The sequence below is a fragment of the Colletotrichum abscissum genome (genome assembly GCF_030869225.1).
Source record: "Colletotrichum abscissum strain IMI 504890 chromosome Unknown Scaffold_15.1, whole genome shotgun sequence".
NCBI classification, from domain to species: Eukaryota; Fungi; Ascomycota; class Sordariomycetes; order Glomerellales; family Glomerellaceae; genus Colletotrichum; species Colletotrichum abscissum.
Genome location: NW_026850043.1, coordinates 383,697 through 398,698, shown reverse-complemented (window position 1 = coordinate 398,698; position 15,002 = coordinate 383,697). Strand labels below are relative to the sequence as shown.

Genomic DNA, 15,002 nt, shown 5'->3' with positions numbered 1-15,002 from the left:
TTCTTCTTCTGGTTTCCCTTTTGTTTGCCTGCCAGGAAGAAAACCCAGGTGACGGAAGGAAAAAAAAAAGGGTTCCCAAGAGAGGTTCCCACGTTCCCACCCGAGTCCTTCTTTTCTCGACACACACAACATACCTTACTCTCTCTCACACACACTCGCTCTCTCTCTCGTGCGCCTCTTCCTTTCCGCCGTCTTCTCGATTTCGAGTCTTCCAACACGACAATATCGACGCTGCTCGCCGCCCTGTCTGGTTGACCTCGCCTAAAAAACCAAATTCGAACGGCATTGCGAGATCCAGTATCTCTGCAACCTTTGGACCACCCGAACAAGATCACTCGACCGGGATTGTCGAATTATCCCCGACGGGATTTCTCCCTTTCTTATCAGCAAACCGCGATTCAGCCATATTCCACCTCGTCTCTCCACGGAATTTATCCACCTCGCTCGCTACTGCCAACACGTTAGGCCTGGTTCCTACACCTCGTACAGTCACCAGACTAATTTCGACGCATCTCTCGCTGCCGCCAGCCTATTGCGCAGGACACCATTGGAATCTGTGTACGACCCTGGACTTGGAGGAAACAGAGGAGTCTGATCTGGTGTACACAACACACCATTCCTCCTTCTCGACTTGACGCTTTGGATTTTGTCGTCCAAGCACATCTCATCTTCGCCAGCAACTTTCTTTCTCGCTGAGACGCTTGAAGGAAGGAGGATCGACGCTGCTTTGGGTCTCCAGGAGCAAAAAAAAGGTCTACATGCGACGTTGACAGCCTGGACACAAACTCCATCTTGCTGAAACACTCCCGACACAGCGACATCTCTGATCCAGGTACGTTTCTTGCTCGACATATCTGCTCTCTCCATCTTTCCCAAGGCCCGCCGCCCACGTACCCGCCCCGTCTTTGATATTTGTTGCGTTTTCTCCCAGAAACCCCAGCAGACGCTTTCATCCCAAGGTCCCAGCTGCGACGAGGCTCAAGCACAGCTTTAAGCGTCTCCGACGCCTTACTGAACTCAATTGCTGCTTGGCCGCCCCCAAAGGCTGAAGAAGCCGTCTAGAGCTGAGACCGGAACGTGGTCGTGTGTCCAAGGGTTCCTGTCAAATCTATGCTGACGATTCTGCTATTTGTGTCTAGCCATCCCGCATCTCGACTTCAGACGCACTCTTGGCCAATCGTCCCGAGCGAACATTGCCCGTTTCAAACAAACTTTCGCTCTTCGTCCCAACTTCTCGATCTACCATCCCAACCACCATTAATGGACGCCGCTTAATGAAGAGCACCGACGCTTAAGCTTGATAAAATCGCTTTGAGAAGGAAAAAAAAAGGAACTGCTTGTCGACCCTACGCACACAGCTCCTCTGCCGACGAGGCAGAACACGATAATACACAATGAACAGATTTCGCACCAAGAAGAGGGCGAAGGATGATGCCGCCTCTTCTACGCCTCGGGCCTCCCACGAATCAGAGTCTCCCGCACCATTCCGTTTATTTGGCAAGGGAAAGAAATCACAAGAAGAAGAGCCCAAGAAGGAACTGGATCTCGAGAATGCCTTGCCCCACAGCGATGACTTCCGCACGAGTCTTCTCATGACTGGGCTTTCTGCACGGTTCTCTATGCTGAGAGAACAAGACGACCCGAACACGAAAATCGGCAAGGCCAGCGACGACAGCGTTCTGTTTCCGAAGCGCCAGTCGAGGATGTTAGACTTTGGCTTTGGGCCTGGTCCCAACGGACTGTCGGACATCGCCGAGGTCGAGTCAATCAGAAAAGAGGTGCCATTTAACCGGATGGATTCTTACCACTCTGCTGATGGCAACTCCATCTCGGGAAGTGTCATGGACCGAGCCAAGCCGGGAGAAGGCAACAACCTATTTGGTGGACGCCAAAAAGTGTACAAGCTTGGTTCTGGTGCTGTTTCCACCAAGAACCTCGACGGCGGTGGCATGAGTGGACGCGTTCTCTATGATGACGATGTTGCAAAGTCAGCCTTCCAGAAATGGAGGCAGACGGAGAAGTCTAAGCAACCATTTGACGACGAACAGGACCAGAAGCCCTCGAGTATCGATCTCCCTCGCGCGGAATCACCTCCACCGCTGGGCTACGACCGCAAGAGAGAAACCAACTCAACCACATCATCAACACCGTCACTAGGCCGCAATTCCACGGCCGCCACCTCTGTCATGTCCCAACCAACGTCAGCAGCAAAGGATTGGCAGTCGAACCCGACGGCACCAAGTTCGGCATCAGGCACGCCCAACCTTGACCGGAGCGTTACCCGAGCACGACGTCTTTACGAGACAGGACTCAACCATGATCTCCAGGAGCAACAATCTTCGGCTCTATCGCGAATGGACACCCTTTCTCGGCAGCGAACTCTAGGCAGCAGGACCCCCGACCTCCAAAACGGACCTTCACCCACAAGCAGCCTCTTCAGCGATCGTTTTGGCAATGAGAGGAGGATCTTGGCCAAGGGAAGCGCTCCGAACCTGCGATCCGCCAGTCCCCCGACCATGGGATCGCCAATTGTCCCCATGGATTTGGGCATCAACGTGCCCACAAACTCCGAACCCAAGTCTTCCTTTGGAGGTGCACCTCCTTTGAGCCCGCCCATCAGCGAAGGAGAGGAGAGTTCTGTTCTCCCCAGTGACCGGGGCAAGGCCACTGCTATGGGGCTGTTCCAAAAGCCTCTTCACTCCTACGACGAGTCTAGATATGCTCAACGGCAGCTCCAACTCCAACAAGGCCGAGAGACGCCGACCAACAGGTTCCGCACAGAGTCTAACGCATCACAAACTACCGGCCGATCCCGTTCATCCTCGTCGGCTCAGAGGCTGCCGGTTGAGAAACCCGAACAGATAATTCGTACAGAGCCGACAGTAAAGGAAGAGGAAGCTGGGCTGAGCTTTTACGACGATTCACTTTCTCCCCAAGATGACGCCACAAACCCAGCCGCTGCGTTCCACGGCGCCACAAGACGCCCTGCTGATCGCGACCATCCCGCACTCAGGGACTTTGCCGTGCCAACACCGCTCTCATTGAGCACCGGCGCGTCGATTGAGCCGTCGCCCGTGTCCGATCAACCTTTCACTGCCGTATCCGCCGAGACGACCAGCTCGCCTCAAGACTCTCCGACGCTCCCCTCGTCCGCCGGCCTCAGCGGAATGGTCCGCCAGCACCTGCGAACCGACAGCGCTACTTCATCCATCTATGGCTCAGCGCCGCAGACGTCCAACTTTGCTTCTAGGTTTCCTCTTGATCCATATGATCCCAAGTCTATGGCGGATATGGGAGTGATGGCCAACCCCTGGGAAGTGCAGTCGCCAGACTGGGCAAACCCGACGTTCAACGATCAGAAGGAACCGGCAGTTCCTGAGCCCACCTCGCAGCCTCATCAAACGCTCCCATCAGAGAACCAGCCAACCTCAGAGCGCAACACAGGGTCAAGCACCGAGATGGAGAAGGAACACGACGAGTTTGCCAACCAACTCGCTGACCGCGCGCGCCGAGTTCGTGAGAGACTGACTTCCTACGTGGAGTCAGATCGTGACAGCAGGTCCCTCTCACCTCACCCCGTCGATCGTACAAGAGAGCCATCGTTGCCCCGTCCGAACCCATTGGGCATCTTGAGACAAAAGACGAGCCGTGGTTCCTTGATTGATCGCAACCGCGAGAACCGCGTCGATAGCCAGCACTCAAAGGCCATCAAGATGCTTGGCCTTGCGACGTCAACCATCAGCAGTGCTCCTAGCCCAAACAAGTCAAGCTTCGAGGAGAAGGAACCCCAGTCGCCTGTCCAGGAAGAGCGCGAGAAGCCAGCGTTCCCCAGAGCTGAGACAGCGCCAGTCCTTCCCACGCACGAGCCGGAGAAGGACAAGGAGGACGACTCCATGCACGCTGGACTCCAGGCATTCAGACAAGCTAGGCGACGGCTGATGGAGGCTCAGAAGAGCCCGTCAAGTGTCCCTATCAATCCTGGTCAAATGCCTGGCTCCGCATCGGTTCCGATAGTTGGCCCACCTGCGTCTAGGACCGCACCTAGTCGCGAGCGCACCCCCGGTCCGCGATCGCCATCTCGCGAGCGCCGGCCGCCTCCTGTCACCTATCAGCAGCGGGCACCCAGTGAGGAGCCGCAACCTAACAACGGCTCTGGCCGCGCGCCCTCCCGCCCTCCTTCTCGGACTGAACGGACTGAGCGTGACCGCAGCGGCTCTGAAGCTAGCAGCGGAGACCGGCCTCATCGCCCAGCACGCTTGCGTACCGGCACCATCTCATCGCCCCACGAAGAGCAGCGCGGCATGGTGCCTCCTCCGGTTAGACCTCAAATGCTGAACTCGCCAGGCCTCCCGGGCACCAACATTCGTCGGTCTCCGATTATGCCTCCTCAGCCATACCCAGCCGGAGCGGGTCAAGGAAAGTCTCTCGATCGGTCTGCATCCCAGGGCAACCTGGCAGTTCAGTACCGCCGACGGGGGCCTGAATCCGGCCAGCCTTCGCCCATTTCCCCAATGGCTCCCATCCCGTCGCCGTCCATTCCCGTCAGCCAGTCTTCACCGGCTTTTGTCCCCTCCCGCCGACCTTCCGCACCTCCTGTGCCGTCGCCCAACATGGAGGCTGCACCTGCCAACCGCCTCGACGAGTCGATGAAGAGAGTGGTCAGGAAGAAGGATATTTCTGAGCCAACCTTTGTCTCTTCAACCTCTCGCGTCCCAACTGTGGCTCTTCCTGAGACCTCAGAGTCCCGGTCCAGAAGCGGTTCTCGTTCGCGATCTGGCAGCATCCTCGGTGCTGCCGCCTCGACGCCAAATCTTCACGGCAGCGTGCACGCTAATATCAACGCTCCGCCTCTGCCTCCGATCAACCCGAAGCGTCGCAACATGATCGGTTCGATGATGGGCCGCCGAGGAGATGAAGACATGGGCGCAAGTTCCCCTCACCTGCCCTTTTCTCCTCCACCGATTCCCAGTGAGCACGGTGGCGACAGCCACAGCGCGTTCTCTGTGAGCGACGAAGAGGACGGCCCTGGTTCCCAGCGGCGCCGCCTCCGAAAGACCATCAGCGAAGCCAATGGCATGAACATGCGTGCCCGACTGACCCGGGGCAACAGCCCTCCCAATATGCCTGCGCCTATGGCTATGACAGGGGGCTTGAACAACGGAAACATGCCCGGCGGCATGATTTAAACACTCGCAACACAATCGCCACGAATCTCTTCATCATCTCTAATCATCTCTCAGTATCATTAAAATGGATGGCGGGGTTTAAAAAAAGAGAGAAAATGGACGTCACGAATCTATGAGAACGTTTTTGTATTCTTGCCATTGATTTCGCTTTATTTCAATTACCCCCAAATGTCGAACTCTACGACTACTGGGTTCCTATTGTATATTTCTTATTTCTCTTCATTCTTTCCTCTCTGGCGGAGGCACTCAGGTGCTCAGCCTTTTCCACGTTAGGCTCTCGGAGGGAGCATTAATAGGGCGGGGTCCTCGTTTTTGGGATGAGTTTGTCTGCGTTTTGGTGGCGGGCCTGGCGTCTACCATCTGGAGGACTGCAAGATCAGGTGGAAGGGCTAGTTCACAGTCATTTCGAGTCTGAAGAATACCGGAACGTTTCAAGGCTGTGGCTAGGGTGGGTTGGGTGGTAGTGCAAAGGTCGGAGTCTGATATACCATAGTAAGAGAATTGGGAGCAATCAAATTCATCAACATCAACATCTGACAAGAAGTCCAAGTGATACGCAACGTGAGAATTGGCTGAGCCTTAAAGCCAAGTGCAATTCGGACTCGCGATTATTGATTCTTCTGCGAGAAGTACAGCGTGATGTTCGGCGGAAATGCCGGGTTCATCCTCCGCCAGGTGGCCGGTGTTCGGGGGCTTGCTCCGGGCAATACGCCGGCTCCGCCAACACATGCCGATCAACTTCAGATGAACGCCTTGATATAGCCTCATCTGCACTGCAATGAATACAATCGAGCGGCACATGAACGGCTCAAAGTTTGATCAGAATCTCGACTAGGGGTAGAAAGCAGACCATGAAGATGCTCGTTGCTATGCGTGTGCTATTCGCGCTGTGCCTCTTGCTCACACCAGCATGGGCGATTTGGAACCCCATCATCTCGGGCTTTAACCCTGATCCTGCAATTCTTCGGGTAAGGGATGATTATTATATTGCCACGTCGTCGTTCGAGTACTGGCCTGGGATGCCGATATATCACAGTAAGATCAACGATACCCATCGTGCCTGTAGAGTGCTATGTGTGCCATGTTAACAACGGTATGAATAGGCAAGGATCTGTCGAATTGGACGCTTTTTTCGCACGCCTTGACGAGGCCGGAGCAGCTGCAACTCTACGGCGTCCCAACCGGAGCTGGTACCATGCCCTCAAATCCTCCCCGCGAGCCCGCGTAGTAGGTGAATCGCCATCTGGAATCATCTCACTAACATCCCATCGCAGGCGCCTGGGCACCAAGCCTAGCCCACTTCCACAACAAATTCTGGCTCTCGGGCATGACGCGCTGGACCTACGACCCCGCGGCCCGCGTCTGGCCGCGGGTGTGGTTCATCTCCTCCCCGGACCTCGTAACCTGGTCTGACCCCGTCTGGGCGGAGCCGTGGGGCATCGACCCAGAGCTCTTCCATGATTCGTCGACGGGGAGGACGTATTTGAACCTGATGGCGCCGAATAATAATCAAGAGAGGCTTTGGGGGATTGCGCAGTGCGAGGTCGAGCTTTCGAGCGGAGCGTGCGTTGGAGAGTAGAAGAGTCTTTGGAATGGGACGTTGGAGAGGAATGCGACGGCCAGGCCTGAGGGGCCAAAGATGTTTTCAAGGGGTGGGTGGTATTATTTGGTCATTGCTGAGGGTGAGTCTGTGATGGTTTTGTGATGCTGCTTTGCGTGTGATTGTGTGTGAGAGTGGAACTGACGTAAAGGGTAGGCGGCACTGATGAGTTACATCGTACCTCGATTGCTCGGAGTAAGTCGCCCTCTGGACCGTTTGAGGCTTGTCCGCATAATCCCCTCATGTATAACGGACAATGGGGGGCCAAGAACTTGACCGTGCAGTCGACGGGGCATGCAACGTTTGTAGAGACTGCTGATGGGGAGTGGTATGCTTCCTTCATTGCGAGGCGGAATGTGAATGGCAGCTCGCCACTCGGTATGTGTTATTGACAATTGTCTTCTGATGGACCAGCAGACGGGAGTGTTAACTTGAGGGGTATAGGCCGTGAGACCTTTCTGGCGCAAGTGACATGGGAAAACGACTGGCCCAGCATCAACAACGGGAAGCCCATTATTCTCAGCGAAGAGATCGGGCCCAAGACAGGAATCAAAAAGACGCCAGCCCCCTGGGTAGACGACTTCTCCGGAAGGGAGCTTGATCCCTCGTGGTACCAGCTCCGAACGCCGTACGTCAAGTCGTATGATGTTGATAACGGGCATTTAGTCTTCAAGCCTAACGTCTTTGGCTTGAGTGATCGGGATCATCCCGCGGCGGTGCTGCGGAAACAGACGTCGTTGAACATGACGTTTTCTGCGGAGCTGCTTGGGTTTGAGGGCGTGTTGGGGCAGAGGATGAGAGTTGGGGTGTCGAGTTACTTGAGTGAGTTCCAGCACCAGGATATCGGTGTCAAGGGGTGCGATGGTGGGATTGGGGGTATATGTTTGTATACCGAGGTTAGGAGGAATGGCACTGTGGATGTGAGTTCTTTCCAACCCCTTGGGCTTCCCCTTTCTGGCTCTCAACTCTGCGAAGTTCATCGACGACGGTTTGCTGACTGGACGTGAATGATAGTACTGGCAACGACCCCTCAACTCATCGTCTCTGCTCAAGAGCGGGCTGAGACTTGACATCCGGGCTGAACCATTGACATACCACCTGGGCTATAGCATCGGCGATGGCGAGCCGACGTACGTCGCAGAGATTGATTCGAGGTGGCAGGCTTTCGCGCCAACGGGATTTTTCGTGTTCACTGGAGCATCTTTTGCGTTGTTTGCGACTGGTGAAGGTGAGCCGTGGCCTTTTGACGGGCCGAAAGTTGGGTTCACGCGAGTCGAGGAGAGGTATCACGAGGAAGACATTGGAGACTATGACCGTTGGTGAGATTTCTAGGCAGTTTCAAAGTGATATGATCTTCGGATTCAATTCATGTTCAATTTGCAGTCACTCTCTACGAATTATATACACATTGAGTGACTTTGGCTTTGGCAAATTGTAAGTGCGCACATCCCATTCCTCGTCCGGGGCAGCGAGCTCCAGGCGGAACCGTCTTAGCAGCGCAGCCATGACTTTGCAAATTTCCATGACGGCGATATGGCGTCCTAGACATATGCGCGCGCCATGAGAGAACTTCGTCGTAGTCAGCATCGATCTCAAGAAGCAATGACTTGGCGCGGGGCGACTTACATGCAAACAGCCATTCTCCATGTCAAAGGCTTTTTCGGGCGAACACTCGAGCCAACGCTCCGGCCGAAACGCATCCGAGTCTTCCCCAAAGAGCTTCTTATCTCTTGCAACGACGAAAGGCGAGACGCTCACTCTGGTACCGCCCGGGAAGAAGCGGCCGCAGATGTAAGCTCCGCCTCGCGGTACATGGCGAGGGAGGGTGGTGGTGACGGGCGGGTGAATGCGAAGGGCCTCTTTGATGCAGGCCGCGAGGTACGGCATGGCCTGGTGGTTTGTCTCGCTGTACCTCGGCGGGTCCGAAAGTTTCCCTTTCAACGCAGCCTGGTCGATTTCGGCCTGTAGCTTCTTGTAGGCCTTCGGGTTCTTGAGGAGGTGGTAGATGAAGGAGTCCATGGCAATTCCGGTGGTGTCTGAGCCCCCGGACAAGTTGACCACGGCATGCTGGAAGATTTCGCTATGCGGGAATTCATGAGGCCCGATCTTCTTCTGAGACTGGATGATCTTGTCCATGATGTCGGAGTGCACTGCATCCGGGTCCGCTTCACGCCTGTCCATCTCCTGCTTGGTGACATCCGAGATGACCAGCGCCGGAGGACTAAGGAAGGCGGCTACCAGCGGGTTTCCGAAGAGAAACTTGTGCAGCTCTGGCATCATGGCTACCGTGGATGCGTACTGGATGAAGCTATCAAGCACCTTCGTCATGTTACCCACGTCAGACTTGGTGTCGAGAAACCCGAGGCGTCGCGAGAAGCTCAGCTCCCCCACCACGTCAAAGGCGTACCACTGGAACCACTCCACCATGTTGATCGGGTCCTTGCGCTGCGACGGCGGAACTGAAGGGGCTATGGCAAGCTCATCCATGCACTGGATGAAGAGCGTCACGGTTGAGTCAACAAACTCTTCCAAGGCCATGAGGGCAGACATTGAAAATGCGGGTGCGACATTGCGCTTCATGCGCTTGTGTTCGACTGGATCGATGACGGAGAAGAGGTTGGCATCATCTGGTGTTGGGAAACCAAACATGTAGTACCAGTCTGTCTTTTTCGTGTCAGTGGTATTTCAACTACACAATGTCTTTGAAGGATGCGGGCTCACCTTGACGAATCTTTGTTCATTATCAAAGATGATGGGGATAGCTTCCGGGTCTGCGATGGAGACTTCGTTATAGGCGATGCGGACGATGGGGCCTAGATCTTTCAGCTTCAACGATGATGGCACTTTCAAGTTGATCTATAGACTGACCGAGCTTCCTATGCGCTTCTAGCAAGTTCCTCTCAGCACGAGTTGACAGCACTTGGAGAACCTTGTTCCAGCGGCTCACCGTTGCTAAGAAGTTGACTGCAGGGATATCTCTGAGGCTAGGAACATAACGGCGATAGAGAGCGCGAAGGACAAAGATGGCCAGGCAGGCTGCGAACCAGTGGCTCGAAAGCACCTGGAGCAGGCTCGGAAATGACATTACGCTGTTTTCGTATTCGTGAAGCGCTGCCAAATTGTTGTTGGTTGTCGACTATGGATGAATTGAGACATCATGATATAGAGACTCCATGATTCGCTCGGTACTCAGAGTTTCGGTAGAAGTCCTTTAGAGCTGTGTAGTTTCACAGTCACGCGTGCTAGGGGGAGATAGGATAGATCCATGGGAAGGCACTTTTGATGCTGTAGTACTGATGACCCTGCATATCCCACGTAGAGCTGTTGCATTGTATATATATCTCAAAAGCCTATATTTGGACCGATTTAACTCCCCGACTCGGACGCGCTCCACAAGCGCCTTAGGGAGCATGTCAATCGTTAAACATCGATCTTGGCAGCCTCTCCACCATATCTAGAAGTCACAACCGAGTAAAACAGGTTCCCCGCCGTCATGGTCAGGGCGGCGGAAACGAACTGTTCCTCCTTGGGGGACAAGATTCTTTCTTTGGCAAGCCTCTCCAGCTCCTCCTCCATCTGAGCCTCCACTTCCAGCTGGACGCTGTAAGTAACGGCCTTGGCGGCAGAATAGGAATCCAATCCCAGAAGACGACGCACGACGTCGACCGCGTTGATCATGTAGCAGACCTTGCCATCTTCAAGGGCCTTGAGCTCCTTGTCGAAAGAGGCCAGGTCATTGACCAGCGACACGTGGTCGCTAACCAGACGTAGGATCCTGGTCATTTTGGGATCCTCAATCACAACGTCGGACTCTAGCGAGAACTTCACACATGCCAAGATATACCTTGCAAACATTCGATTATTAGATGCGGGTCGGGCCTTTTGTAACGGGGAGAAGCGCGCGTGTGGGAGTTTGATGAAGGTCGAACTTACGGGACACCCGCATCAATGTTGCGGTAGGACAAGTAGTCTGCTAGGCTGGCGAAGTTCGACTGGGGCGGGACGTGTCGACAAAAGTCCGCCAGTCGGTCAATCACCTCCTGACCTCCGTTGCCGACGATCTTGTCGTGACTCTTGAGTCCATCTACAACGTAACCGATGAGCGACTGCAGCTCGGACTTGGACCATTCTTTCTCTCCGTTGGATTCAAGGCGACGGAGAAAGTCGTCACGAACAACGCCGAGCTAGAATCCTGGATTAGTGATAACTCGGTGGTAGGGATCAGCTTGCAGGGATGGACATCGTACCTTATCCTCGCTATGCATCTCCCATGAGTCTGCGGAAGATTTCAGTAACCTCGGAAGGCAAACAGGTGTGCATTCTTACTTACCGTCAAAGATGACAATGAATACAATGGTGGCTGCGAGAAGGCGGGTTCTCTCCTTGTCTGCTTCAGGAAACAGGTACGTGGCAAACTTGGTAAAACGGTCCTCTTCCGGTAGCAAAAGTTCGTGAGAAGCAATCTTGGCAAGGGATCTGCCGTTAAGCTTGACAGCAGTGAACATGCTGGAGTCAGTGCTGAACAACTCCAGCAGCTCTGAAGAGATTCTCAGGCCGGCCTCCCAGTGGCGGCTTTGACGTGCCTTGGGGAATCCCGTCGGCCAAGGCAGACCAGCTCGAACGGGGAAGATGTCAAATCCATTAATATCAGTAGGCTCGTCTTCTCCGTCAGTCGAAGGGGTACGGCACTGCTGGAGCCGCTCGTATCCAGCCAACGGGAGTAGAGAGGTCTTCAGATCCAAATAAGGAGCATCGTGGAGCCAGTTGTAGGCGTACGCAATTTGCGAGACATCTTGCAGATTCTCCAGGGCGCAAATGTTCCCTGTGAAAGCATTAGAATGGGATGATATGGGATAATACGGCACTAAGAGGCGAGCTTACCGTTGACGGAGGACACGCTCAACTTTGATGAAGGCATTTGGGGACTTGGTTATTTCGTTTTCTTGACCTGGTGTGTAGTGTTACATGAGAAACCTTCCCCGTCAGTCGTTGAGTTTGGACCCTCTTATACTCTGAAGCTCATGAGCTACCAGACCGCCCATAATCATGAGAAACCGGGCTATGACTTAGAAGTGAGGTTGTCAAAGGCATGGCTAAACCACGGAAGAGCGTCCCGGGGAGTTTTGCAGGGGCCGAAGATCCATGCAGCGGCCATATTAAAATGGAATGGATCTTGCAGAATAGCAATATTTGAGTTTCTTGGACGTGACCCGAAACGTAGGGGTGGCTGATAAGAAGGCTTGGGTTACTGCTGCCAGGTACTTTTGTTTACATGGCTTCCAAAGTACCTTAGTATCATAGAGGGACCCGCAGCCCATTTACAACGAAACATCCTTGATAGGAAGCAGTTCGGACCCTGCTTGTCTTCCTAACGCTAGAGGGTTTTCATATATAATCGGATTCTTAGATTTTGGTCCGCCTAATCGCTACCGCAGTGCCATATCTTGATTCTTGAGCTTGTTGTTAGAATCGTCTGTTCAAACCCCATCTTACACCATCTCACAATGGCTTGGAACCATACCAATCTCGCTCTTGACGCCCTGAAGTCTGGCGTCATCTTTGCTACCAGCCTGTGGGTCTTATTTTGGCTTGCACAATGCATTAGAAACATCTATTCTCACCCACTCTCCAAGTTTCCAGGACCAAGATTAGCCGCGGCCACCAGCTGGTGGTCGACATATCAGCAGACTATTGTCAATAGATCGATGCATCATATTTGCATAGATCTCCACGCTAAATATGGTACTGAGCTGTCTCTGACTTCACGTTTATTGATCATTCTGACCTCTGAGTGCAGGAGATATCGTCAGAATTGGACCCAACCGAGTAAGAAGCTTGAAGCTTGACGAGCCCTTGAGCGCATGGTTGCTAATAACGATATAGCTTCACTTCAATCATCCTGACGCATACTCTGGGATCTACCGCACCAAGTTTGACAAAGATCCGTTCATGTACGCTCTTCTAGGTGGCGACGGCGCCACTGTCACTTTTGTCAAACATCAAGACAACAAAAATCGCAAGGACATTCTCCATCCATTTTTCGCCAAGAGCTCTGTATATAACCGAGAGCAACTAATACAAGAAAATGTAAGGGCCTTCTATCGCACCTAATCAAACTCCTCCGTCCTATCTCTCATCGAACTGGTGTTTAGATCGATAAGTTCTGCTCAAACTTGGTCAAGCATCACGAGAAGGGCGTCTCTGCCAACATGAGTCTCGCTTTTCGGTGTATCGGCCTAGAGACAATCACGTCCATCTGCTTCGGCAAATCGGCAGCTTGCTTCGAGCATGAAGATTTTCATAGCCCCATTCTGGAGTCAATGGAAAGTATTGTCGCCTGGTTCATGGTGTTCAAGCACTTCTGGCTGGTACGGCAGCTCATCCTGTGGGTACCGGAATGGGTTGGCCTTACCTTCTTCAAAAGCGGTGTGGCATTCGCGCAGATGAAAAACGTACGTGTGTTGTCTGTTCCTTTTAGATTCTAGCACCCCCATCAGTGAAGACTCCGAGTAACAATCCTCTCGGTTTTAGATGTTTGCAGAACAAATCGACAACATCAGGGCTAATATAGGCAAGCCCAGCCCGGATGAGAAACCGATTATCTACGGTGCCCTCACAGATCCAGAAAACTATAGCCCGACCAGACCTCCACCATCTCGTGCCTCATTGATGGAAGAGGCAATTGCACTTGTCATCGCCGGAACCGACACAACTGGAGCAACCATGACGCTTGGCACGTATCATCTGTGCAAGCACCCGGAGAAGTATGCGAGATTGAAGGCAGAGCTGAAGGAAGTATGGCCTGATCTAAAAGGCCCTACCCCAACGGCGCAGCAGCTGGAGAAATTACCCTACTTGGTAAGTGTTATACCGTCATTCCTGAATAAGCCTAACACGAAAACAGACATCGGTCATCAAGGAAGCACTGCGGATGGCGCCGACAACTACCTCTGAAAACTCTAGGCTCGTGCCTCCTCACGGAGCAAGGATTGGCGGAGCAGAAGTCCCCGGAAATGTGAGTCTTGACCTGATACAGAGGAAGTGATTAACTGAAAATTGACACGAATTCTAGACGATTGTTAGCATGGGAGTCTTGTTCCCCATGCAACATCCGTGGGCATTCGAGACCCCCGATCAGTACATCCCTGAGCGATGGCTTGTAGCAGACGAGGCTGCTAAACAGAGGCTGGACCGCTATTTTGTTCCGTTCTCCAAGGGACCACGCAGTTGACTTGGTATCAACTTGGCGTGGTGCGAATTGTACCTAGCTTATGCAAACCTTTTCCGTCGTTTCGAGCTGAGCCTAGACGGGACCAAGGACGATGATTTCGATTGGATTGATGTTGGTCTTGCATTGTTTAAGGGTCACTTGAGATGCTATGTAACTCCAGTCACAGAGTAGATTAGAATAAACATTGCGTGTTCTCGTGTAAGTCATTAGTATAAACTTGGGTAAGCTATTCACCAAGTGAAGACGAGCTATCTACGGCACCTGGATCTGTGCTCTCAAGATAACCTCACCATCGCTCGACATATATCCCATCAACTGCGGAATGGCGTCAGTACATAGATCTCCGGTTTTATCCAACGCTGATCCCTTTGTGAACTTTTTTATCGGGTGCGTTAGAGGTAATTAAGACGGTAATACTAGAAAATGATGAGGAAGAATACGTGATACGTTACTACCCCTCATACAGAATACGTATCTATGTGCTGACACCATTCTGCAGTTGATGGAATAGTCTGCAGTTCGCGATTCCATTGTCACACCCGGTTTACGGTTGTATTCTTAATTGAAACCACACATGCATTTCCAGGATTGATGATCCTTGGGTCATGTCGGGGGGTCCCGTACCAACTCCGTTTGAAAACCGAGGCTCTCGTCAATAAGTAGGAGTCAACATTACACTGCCTCGTTGCCGATGCCATGACTTGACAAAAGTTCCTGCAGAAGTGAGCCCTGTGATGTACTCTACATGCTCTTTAATTGCTCAACTTCGCATTCGCATTTGACCCACGTTCTCCTACCGGAAATCCGGCATCCCGTGGAGCCCGTAGCCCCCGGGGAGCGTTCAGCATTTCCGGAAGGAAGATCCTGGCAGCCAAGTCAGATGCAAGGTCAGACGCGATGCGATTACATGTTATCCGTACGACATGTAAATCTCATGTAGCGTTTCAACAACAGCCGAAGTTGGCCGAAGACTATCACAACATCT

At 53.1% G+C, this 15,002-nt stretch overlaps 5 protein-coding genes across 5 annotated transcripts; 3 read left to right on the top strand and 2 right to left on the bottom strand.

Moving 5' to 3' along the window:
- Positions 1 to 1,394: 1,394 nt before the first annotated feature.
- CABS01_07087 (uncharacterized protein) lies at positions 1,395 to 5,186 on the top strand (the record flags this gene model as incomplete). Its single annotated transcript, XM_060540451.1, has 1 exon — positions 1,395 to 5,186. The coding sequence occupies one exon, from the start codon at positions 1,395 to 1,397 to the stop codon at positions 5,184 to 5,186; it is 3,792 nt and encodes a 1,263-aa protein (XP_060403336.1).
- An 851-nt stretch (positions 5,187 to 6,037) lies between these two features.
- Positions 6,038 to 8,109, top strand: CABS01_07086 (xylan 1,4-beta-xylosidase; the record flags this gene model as incomplete). Its single annotated transcript, XM_060540450.1, has 6 exons — positions 6,038 to 6,221; positions 6,290 to 6,376; positions 6,461 to 6,749; positions 6,938 to 7,164; positions 7,231 to 7,706; positions 7,801 to 8,109. The coding sequence occupies 6 exons, from the start codon at positions 6,038 to 6,040 to the stop codon at positions 8,107 to 8,109; spliced, it is 1,572 nt and encodes a 523-aa protein (XP_060403335.1).
- Positions 8,110 to 8,169: 60 nt separating this feature from the next.
- CABS01_07085 (uncharacterized protein) lies at positions 8,170 to 9,871 on the bottom strand (the record flags this gene model as incomplete). The annotated part of the gene is made up of 4 exons (XM_060540449.1): positions 8,170 to 8,355; positions 8,413 to 9,450; positions 9,508 to 9,599; positions 9,655 to 9,871. The coding sequence occupies 4 exons, from the start codon at positions 9,869 to 9,871 to the stop codon at positions 8,170 to 8,172; spliced, it is 1,533 nt and encodes a 510-aa protein (XP_060403334.1).
- Positions 9,872 to 10,206: 335 nt separating this feature from the next.
- CABS01_07084 (uncharacterized protein) lies at positions 10,207 to 11,704 on the bottom strand (the record flags this gene model as incomplete). Its single annotated transcript, XM_060540448.1, has 5 exons — positions 10,207 to 10,630; positions 10,720 to 10,970; positions 11,034 to 11,062; positions 11,117 to 11,608; positions 11,668 to 11,704. 5 exons carry the CDS (start codon positions 11,702 to 11,704, stop codon positions 10,207 to 10,209), a joined length of 1,233 nt encoding a protein of 410 aa, XP_060403333.1.
- Positions 11,705 to 12,290: 586 nt separating this feature from the next.
- On the top strand, positions 12,291 to 14,017 carry CABS01_07083 (uncharacterized protein; the record flags this gene model as incomplete). The annotated part of the gene is made up of 7 exons (XM_060540447.1): positions 12,291 to 12,528; positions 12,584 to 12,612; positions 12,670 to 12,873; positions 12,939 to 13,238; positions 13,318 to 13,644; positions 13,691 to 13,801; positions 13,859 to 14,017. 7 exons carry the CDS (start codon positions 12,291 to 12,293, stop codon positions 14,015 to 14,017), a joined length of 1,368 nt encoding a protein of 455 aa, XP_060403332.1.
- Between the last annotated feature and the right edge of the window lie 985 nt (positions 14,018 to 15,002).